The 10,013-nt window shown below is 28.4% G+C and overlaps 1 protein-coding gene across 4 annotated transcripts; it reads right to left on the bottom strand.

Moving 5' to 3' along the window:
- Nucleotides 1–245: 245 nt before the first annotated feature.
- On the bottom strand, nucleotides 246–7,985 carry LOC142223889 (uncharacterized). Of its 4 annotated transcripts, none has more exons than XM_075293720.1 (3): nucleotides 7,842–7,985; nucleotides 6,762–6,967; nucleotides 246–649 (listed from the first exon to the last, which is right to left on the bottom strand). In XM_075293720.1, exons 1-3 carry the CDS (start codon nucleotides 7,921–7,923, stop codon nucleotides 551–553), a joined length of 387 nt encoding a protein of 128 aa, XP_075149835.1. In that variant the 5' UTR covers nucleotides 7,924–7,985; the 3' UTR covers nucleotides 246–550. The 4 variants fall into 4 exon arrangements, with proteins under 4 accessions (XP_075149835.1, XP_075149836.1, XP_075149837.1 ...); XM_075293721.1 differs by having other exon boundaries at nucleotides 246–602; XM_075293722.1 differs by lacking the exon at nucleotides 246–649 and adding an exon at nucleotides 968–4,138.
- Between the last annotated feature and the right edge of the window lie 2,028 nt (nucleotides 7,986–10,013).

The raw sequence follows: 10,013 nt of genomic DNA, 5'->3' as shown, positions 1-10,013 counted from the left end.
ATGTAATTACATGGAATAGTATTTACTCGTGAATGAGTTAATATATCATGGTACGGAGTTTACAAATTCAATAAGAACATATTAGATAAAAGTCCAATTGTACTCTCAGAAATACTTTTGGTAATAGCAATAGGTAGAACATTTGCTCATATTAAGTTCAAATATCAAAATCGATGTACTACCGTATAGTAAATTTTTTCTACCACCCAGCCTGTTTGTAATAAATATGCATTTTTGTCTCTTCATAGAGTTCAATTAAATCTTTATTTTTATAAGGTTCTTTTATAGAATTGTAGACAAACATTAATGTAATTATGCTTTAAATTTATATTTATTTTAAGAATTCTATGCTTTTTCATTTTTAGGAAATTATGTAAAACTTAAATTAAATTAAAATTTTATTTTAAAAAACAATTGTTAAATTATGCAATTTTATTATATTTTTGGTTTCTTATAATTGGAATATATACAAACGTCTTAACTTTTTTATTTTATGTACATAAATTTTAATAATTTTTAAATATTAAAATTCAAATCATGCATTTGATTATCAGCTCTTCAAGTCACTGGCCGTCAGATGAGAAGATATTTTTGTAACATATCTGAAAGTAAAACCCAAACAGTAAACCATTTCTCGTTTGAGGATATCCTGTGAGATGGAAAAATATATGTTTAATTTAAGCTGGAAAACTAACAAACAATTTGTATTTTTTGAGAAATGAAAAATGTTTAGGAAACATTAAAAAATAATGAATATTTTTACGTTTTATAAATTTTATTATATATTATAATAATTTGAACAAAATAAAAAAGAAAAATAATTTTGAATATATACTAGATTAGAAAGGAAAATCAAATTTTATAGTCTTCTAGACTATTAACCACAAGTTCACATTAAAGATTAAAACATAGCGAAATTGTAAGTGAATAAAAATAAAGAATAAGGACAACGTTAAAATAATGGGACATACAATTTCATGAAAACATATAAATGTTTGGTATTAATAATATAACGATTTCTATACAAAATACATGAAGATAAATTATTTTGTCACTTGAAACTATTTTATCATTCAGCTGTTGAATGTAACTACTAATAAAGAGGCTTTGGTCTAAGTAAGTATTTTCCATTTAAAATTGTCATGTGAATTGGAGGAGAGACTATGTCTTCTGCTTCTAAAATAATAAATTGATCAGTCTCAGGTTCAATGAAATACGATAAATAATGTCTTTCGTAATATAAAACTTTAATTTGTTTACAAAGCATTGAAATCTTCCCATTCAGAATAAAAATTTCAGATATTATAAAGGCGCAAAATCTGGGATTATAATTATATATAACAAACCCTTTTTTATACACCGTTCCATATCGTGTGAAGTTTTGATAACATTCTATAGCGTCCAATTCAGTTGTTGCTATGTGGCTTTTTAGTTGATCATAAAATTGAGAATTTGGAGAACAGTATATTGGAGGACTTAGTTGAATGGTATCATATTTGAAATTTACAATGAAATCCGCAAAAGAAAAACAAAATTTTATTGCCAATGACAATTGAACATTTTTTCTAGACATTATATTTTTAGTGTATGTCTTCAACTGTCTATGCTTAGACTCAAAGCCAAATGTCCATAAAAATTTAAGCGGGCCTGATTGCTCTATTAACTGGCAATAGTGGATAAGGAAATGGTGTTTTGGCTTGAGCGTGTCGGAAAAGATTTTGCAATATTCTGTGTTATGGAACTTAATGTGAGCTTTTAGATTTATTATGTCTAGATTTGAAAAACTCGGCTGAAGCAGAATATCTACCAATTCTACTAAGTTCATTAGAAAATTCCAGACTTTGCTGTCGGTGTCAACTAAATCACCAACCATGACAGGAAAAAAATGTACGAAAGTGAGCATTTCACGAGCTGACATTTTTAAGTTTGATGAAAGAAGATTCTTTTCACTGATTCGAGGAGACTTATTGCCATTTTCTGTTTCTCCGTAATCAAAAAATTCTTTACGAATATTTAGTAAGTCCAAATCAAAAGCATTTTCTTTTATCAAACCTAAAATAATTTGGGGCATGTCATATTTTAGGACACCTTCAAAAATATCGTGAAGTAAATCCGCATAAAAATTTTCAATAACATGAAATTTTGATATTTTATTAAAAATAGAAACTTCACGAATTCCTGCCTTTTGTGGATCACTAGCATGAAGTGTGTAACTACCAATGTTCCTTTTCTTGAAATAATCTTCTTCTGAAGCAACTTGACTCTCTTTTTTATTCATCGTACAAAATCTACAAAAGTAGTTCGCTGAAAATGAGCGTGAAAAACCTAGAACATTATTAAGAGCAAATTGTCTCCCACAACTAGTCCCAAACAAAGAAAAACCTTTCTTTTTATTCCACCTTTTTCTATCAAAATTCCATTACTCTCTATTTCATTTAAAGTTTCAATGAGCTTATAGAAGCACTTTTCATTACCGAGGTTTTTTACGTCCACTGACTTAAATAATGCCGCAATAAATATATTGTCTAGCTTAAATTTTAATGGAATTGGAGCGGAGGGAAATGAGTAGTATATGGCCAATAGGCTTGAAGAATGTGACCCCAAAGGATTATTGATTTCGAAGTCATCGAAATATAATAAGTATGGAATATATAAATCTTTTCCTCTTACATGTCGAATCTTATCTTTCCAAAGCTTACCACAACAAAAATTTTTAAGATTGTTGTTGTCATTAAAATTCTTAATATTTTCTTCGAAACCTTCCAATACACCGTCGAGCTCAAAAAACTTCTTCATTTGAAATTTTATTGGAAATATTACACCTTTGTTTTGTACTACATCTTGTGAAGTAAAATGTTTTAGTTGCAAGTTCGCAATGGTGTTGTTTATAGAGACTAGTTTTGGGCTTTCATATAAATTCATTTTTTTTAATTTTTGTATAAATTTGTATTCAGAATCAATTGTATCAAAAGGCTTGTCGCAAAAAGAAGCAATACGACTAAGATAGCTCTCTGTATTATCCAAAGATTCCGACCGCAGACCTTTCAAAACTTTCATTATTTCATTTTTAATAGGATGTGTAATATTATACTTAATATTATTCTGAATATCTTTTGCCTGCTTTCTAGAAAAATGTGGGTTTGCATAATTTCTAAGAGTCAAAGTAAAGGAACTTTCTGTGAAAGCCAAATGAGAATGAGAGACACATTCTGCAGTGTTCTCAGAAAAATAATTTGTGTTTGGAGGCGAATAAGAATCGTGTCTTTCATTTTGGGAATAAACAGACAGAAATTCAGAAGAGCGCAATATTGACCTCTGTGGCTCGATGAGTTTTTCATGGATATTTTCTGAACTTGTGGCATTTTTTGTACTACATTTAAAGACTTCGTTTACCATATGTTTTGAAAAGTTTTTAAAACAATCAAATTTTTGTGTACATTTTGGAAATCCACACTCATATGCTTGATTGGATAAGAGATGATGTAAATGTTTCAAGTGACAAAATAACTTTTTACAGTCATCAAATTTTTCATTACAAACAAAACAGTTCAAATTCATTTTTATAGTTTTGGATTTTGGAGAAATATAAATAAGTCAAAGATTTTTTTTAATATATGTATTTTGTACTGATATATGATTTATACTCAAAATACCTAGAAATTCTTAATATCATTCAACACTGTTATTAATATGTTATCTTTTTCATTATTTTTAAGGGGTATTTCATAAAAATAACATTGAATAAAACGCCAAACTGTTTGACAATCATGGGGATATTTCAAATCTAAAATTTGAAATATTTTAAATCCTACGTCAATGGCTTGTATAATATTATTTAGCTTGTAGAAAATATTTGCGTAAAAAATAAATACATCTGAGAACTCTTCGCTGGATTTTCCAATTCCACATACAATCGGTTGTAGCGTTTCTCGATTTTCAAACAATCTGTCAATTTTTAATTTTATTTGAGACTGTAATTCTGTTATTGTAGGGGCCCAGAGCAAAAAAGCATTTCTCGAATCGGCAACTGTTGTTTTGTGGAAGTTTCTTTTCTTCGTTTCAATATCTATTGTGCAAATTCGTGTGCTTGGCTTCAATACTTCATGTATAAGATTCAATATTATCAGTGCTCGATTTTCTGAAACCCGAAAAAATCGAAATTAAAAACTTGAATTTCTCCAATTAATTTTTTAATTAAAGTTTCTTAAATCGTGAAAATGATAGTATTATTTATTGGTTCACATTTCTTAATTGAGACAATCAGTACCTATTATTTATCAATATAAATATTTATTTATAAGTATTTTTCCTTAGTTTCCTTAAGGAAACTAAAAGTATGAAAATACTTCAATTATTCTTCTTATTGGAAATATTTAATTATTTTAATTAAATATTTAAATAAAATGTTATTTGGTATAATTAACATTTTAAAGATACAATCATTTTCTTAATTGGCCTTATTTTGGAGATCTTTTTTTCTGTGTCATTAATACACAGAAAAAATATCGCTTTTAATTTTTAACTAAAAATGGTTTTCAAACAATCAATTGTTATTCCCAATAAAAACTCTAAGCCAATTCAGAAAGTAATTGAAAATAGTTACCTTTTTTAATTAAAAAAATAATACAGTTTTGTCAACATCAATTAAATTTTAATTGAATCAATTAAAAAATTAATTGAACTTTGCTAATAAAATCAATTAATTTTTTAATCAAGAAATTTTTCTATGTCCAATTAAAACTGTGATCGATACTATCATTTTCGTAATTGAAGACATTTCAATTAAAAAATTAATTGGATCAATTAATTTCGTGACTGAATCAGAAAAAAAAATTTTGTGAATAATCAAAAAAATGTTTCTGCTAATAAACTATATAGAAAAATAAATATTGTAATATCTTGAGAAAATTTATGCAATATGGAAATTTATATACCAGAACTTATATCTGAACCACTCAATTTATTTAAGAGTTCGATTTTGTCAGCATTTGAAATTTTCTGCTCCATTAGTTTTGAAATAGATTTTGAAAATGACTCCCATTTTTCGAACAACAAATTTTCTTTTCCTGGATATTTTGTGGTAAAGTCGGCAACAATCTATAAGTAATGTATTTTTATATAAGAAATAGCTCCATTTATGTCAATAGTTTCTAAATTATACCAGTTTGTAACCAAACGATTGTTTGAAAAGCGGCCACTCTTCCAATAGATCATTCAATGTGCAAATCTCCCGAATACATTTTTGCCTAATATGAAAAGTTGCACTCCATTTTTCTAAAATTTCATCAAATGGCTCTACATTGTACTTAAGCCATTCTTTATATATTACATCGTTATTTTCTGAAATTTGAAGTCAAATATTTCTTTTAATGAAATAATCTATTTTGAAGCAGTCTTTGCGCCCATTGTAAAAAATAATGCAGAACATAAAACAAATTAAAAAGTAAAAGCAAATTTTTCGCCATAAAAAAAATTGAGTCAAAGACAACTCATTTTCAGGAGTGTTAGAAAAACTAACGTTTATTTGCCAACTACATTTGTAATCTTAGCTCTTTGCGAAAAATAGGGGAGGTATCGTTACCCCGAATGTCGCTATGTCCCGGGATTAGCTCCCCGCCGCTCCCGCAAAGGCTGAGTACAAATTACCGATCTTACAGTATAACTATCCATAGTAATGATAAACAATTACATCACTGGCGAATTTTTGTCTTTACTTTTTTAACTTAAGATAGGGTCCACATTAATTTATTACAAAGTCACATAAATTAACCTTCTCATTGCCTGCAGCTATTTGTTTTGATATTAAAAGTGCTAAAAAAAACGTAAAAACCTATTTTCAATATGCGATATATTGGAAATAGCTACTTACATAATTATAACACCGTAAAATTTTAGAACAAATAAGTACTATGCAATCAGAGGGAATAACCATGTCTACTTCCAAAAAGATGTAAATATCCTAATACCTATACCAGAATTAACGACTGGCTCATCTTGAATTTCCATAACTGTTTCGACGGACGTGGAAGCAGCCCACAAACCTTCCTTTCTTAGTTTCCCAATGGAGTTGTGATATTTGCTATATAAACATCCAGCAGGTTTTCTTCCCGCCTTTTTTATAAAATATATGTCCTAGTATAAGTGAAAAATGCTGGTTAAACCATAAAAATACAAAAACAAGAATCCTAACAAAAACTATTTCAAGTCAAACTTACTTTACTTTCATTAGGGAATATTGTAGAAATTTCATTAGCGAATGAATCAAACATTTGTGGTGAAGTTTTCACATTATTTTCCAATAGGTATTCGGTAATACAATTTGATAAAATTCGGCGATATTTGCTATTTAAGGCGTTTTTATTTGCATAATATTCCATTATGTATTTTCCATTCAGAGATTCACTTAAAATTTGCAAAACAGAAACCTAGAAATATGTTGTGTATGTTTTTAATATTAGTAAATTCTACCTGCACAAAACAAAACTTCCGTAGCTAACATTACATTAAATTTAATTTATTTTTATTGCAAAAAATTCTTTGTTTTTAGTTAAATTTTATTATTATTTTGGTATAAATAAGATTACTTTTTTTAATGTTTTTTTTAACCTATAACATGCTCTATAAAAAGCGCCCAAATTATTTTTTTTATTTAATAAAAATTCTACAAATAGTTTTGAAATATTAATTTTTCACTACTATTGAACTTCATGTTCAGATAGATAATATATAATAATGGGGCAATAATAATTTGTAAAACTTACCTCGCTTACACTAGTTTTGGGTATGGGCAGCTCAAATATGGAGTTGTTATGTGAAACGCTGGGATTATCTGATGCAAACTGCTGCTGTTGCCAAATTTTCAAATGATATTCGAAAATAATTTGCTCTCCGTAACGGCTTCGCGGAATTATAACATCCAAATGGCTTTTTGTAATAAATTTCAAGCTTTCTTCATTGATTGAATGTTCTATATTAAGATAATGAACAAATGTAAATTTAAACACATATTTAAAAAGTTAAATAATGTTTAAATAAATTATTTCAAGAAGCAACTAAAATGCCTAAATCTAAATGTTCACTATATCCGTTTTTATTAAAAATGTTTTCCATTTTCCTATTTCATATAAATATTATTTGCAATGCAAAGATTTGTGTAAATACCGATCGAATGCGATAATCAAAAAATGTGGCATCTCTATAATTCAACCCTTTTTTTCAACATTCAATGACTGCTTTGATCATAGGCAACTAAATGAGGAATATACTTAAGCTAATACATTTCACTATTGCTAAACACGATTGTTTTTTCTGGCCACTCGTCTTGCTATTGCTATTCTCTTTTTCGCTACAGTTATGTTCTGCTTGAATACCAGCGTACAAAAAACATTTTTGTTAGTTGTTGCTGTGCTGCACTTGCATGACGCTCAAAAACACACACACACATATATATATGGTATATACCAACTTTGCATAGAAATCAAAGCACATGAACAAAATTCGATATAATTAATGAGTATATTGTTTTTCTCCCAAACTAGTTAATAAAATGCTTCTACTTCGTAACACTTGCATAAATTGTATAATTATTCTATAATTATTTCGGTTCACAATAAATAGTTTAGTTTTTTAAAAACATTTACTCAAACACATCGCGCATTAGAAGACTTTGTGTTGTTTTCTGTTGTTCTGTACCTACATGACGCTCGCAAACACATAGCTACAAGCTTTACATAGAAATCATATCACTTAAACAAAATTCGATAGAATTAATGTACATGTTGTATTTGTAAAATTTTGATAATTATGTGATTTGCCGGTTTCACTATTTTCCACATACTTACCTTCTAAAATTGATATAAATTTTTCTCCATGAAGATTTTTCAAAATTGATTGCAAATTATTTTCTTTTATTTTTTCTTCCATTTCACTTCACTTTAACTTGCACTTCCATAGACAGATAGTTACCGACTGAGAGCTTAGTAGCAACGTATGCACTATTGATGATACACTTTAACAACAGTGATGGCACATGTCCATATGTACTGTACATCAGAGGAAATAGTACGAGACACATGGCATGTGGTACAGAATAATTTAACGATGTCACCAATTAAACATTTTTTTACATAATTTGATATAAAAAAATTTATTAAATTATAATTAAAATTTTTACTTAATGGAATGTTATGACTTTCAAAAACTTGTGTTTCTGCAAACTCCAATACAAGATGGAAATCGGCTAAAAGTGTAAGGGAAAATAAAAACATAAGTTGTCATGGCAATGTTGATAAAAGTTGGGGAAAAACAATGGGTCCTATGTGTAGAAGAAAAGTAATTTGAAAACACGAAGTGAATATTACAAATTAATTAATTTCAAAATATCTACACTGATTTTATAGTTTAGTATCGCGACTGTTGCCTTTCGCTGGGATTACCATTTTAATTTTATAGATTGAATGAAAGAACTTATTGCTTTATTGATGCGTAAAACACTTTCAGCTGATAGTTTGAACAGAGAATATATTGTCCATATCTATATTGCTAATTACGAAAAGAAACAAATTTGAAATTGAACTAATTTTAACAAAAAAAGTCAAACAGCGTCTGCCAATTGCTTGGAGAAATGTAAAATATTTAAACTAGTTGTGAATGTGAACATACTTATGGAGCAACTGCACCTAGCACCAGGGTTTGAAGACCACGAAAAAATTTAGATATTTTTGGTTATATAATGTTCTATATTTAAACAAACAAGATCGAATAAGAAACAAAATAACTCAAATATTTTTGGGTATTTTCCCAATTCTGTAGACACTTCATTGTATTTGGGCATTAACAGAGGAAAGCAATTAGTTCTGTGCTATATTTTCATTAATAGTACCCAAACTATCATTTTCAAACAATACATTGCATACATAACAATAATATATATGCAATGTATTGTTTGTATATTTTAGTCTGTAAGGATTTTTGTATCTATAGACTTAATAAATAAAAAAATGTACATAATGTACAAAATTAAGGTACAAAAGGCCAATGCCAACACAAAGAGATCGTATATAATATGAAACCTTCTCAATTGCCACAACAGAGAGAATAAAAAGACAAGAGTTTTTTCATTCTCTCTGGCCACTATAAGGCAGAGATGCCAGAGTATTAATTTGTTGTATGTAAAGTTGTCAGGCCTGTTCTGGTTTCCACATATCGTCGAGTAATTGAAACGATTTGAAATCGTGCGTATTATATTTGTGTGTTCGCACATTCTCAAGATTTCAAATGAAATTTATGTTCAAGGTGTGGCATCGCAAATCAGGTGAAGGCTTTATTTTGCACACAGAGTGCTTTTCGGTGTTGCCAAACGCTTCATAACTTTAGTGGATAGAATCATACAGAGTATTAGAAAATGATTAATTTTACCAAGAAATAAACTTCTGATGTGATATTAATTGGTACAAATCAACTCTTATGTGTATTGTCCATTATATCACTTTTCGTTTTGAACATATTTTGTCGTAATGGTAAATATTAAAATATTGAATCGCGCGAACGGAGCTAACCTTTTATGTATGCTTTGTTCATATGTAAACACAACCATAGCGAAAGGCGAATACTTGTTTTTATTATGGGGAGCCAAAAATTCTCAACGGGACACCGTGACTAGCGGCTAACGGGGAAAATTAAAATCTGATCTATTTCTTTGCCGATAAATAGGATTTTTTGCTGACAGTATTAATGTATTTGTACCCCGTCGAAAAATGTTTCGCATACCGCCTAACGTTATGATTATGTTTACATAAAGATACTTTGTTTGGACGATTTTTTGGGGATTTTACATAAAAACATGGTAACGCTAATTTGGCTCCTAACGATTCTCTCATATTAAAATTAGTTATATAATACAAAAACGTAAATAATTATTTACCAGTGATATGTTCATACTGTATTGATCAGTAGTTTATATCAATTCATACTGAATAAGAACTTGTTCGTAGTTCGCTCTTACAAAAATTTAA

The sequence above is a fragment of the Haematobia irritans genome, chromosome 2, assembly GCF_050003625.1.
Source record: "Haematobia irritans isolate KBUSLIRL chromosome 2, ASM5000362v1, whole genome shotgun sequence".
Taxonomy (NCBI): Eukaryota; Metazoa; Arthropoda; class Insecta; order Diptera; family Muscidae; genus Haematobia; species Haematobia irritans.
Note: the sequence above shows the minus strand (reverse complement) of the source record. Positions and strands in the feature narration are given on the sequence as shown.

Excerpts from the sequence above, each read along its gene's own strand:
- LOC142223889 (XM_075293719.1), bottom strand. The coding sequence starts at position 3,558 with ATGAATTTGAACTGTTTTGTTTGTAATGAAAAATTTGATGACTGTAAA.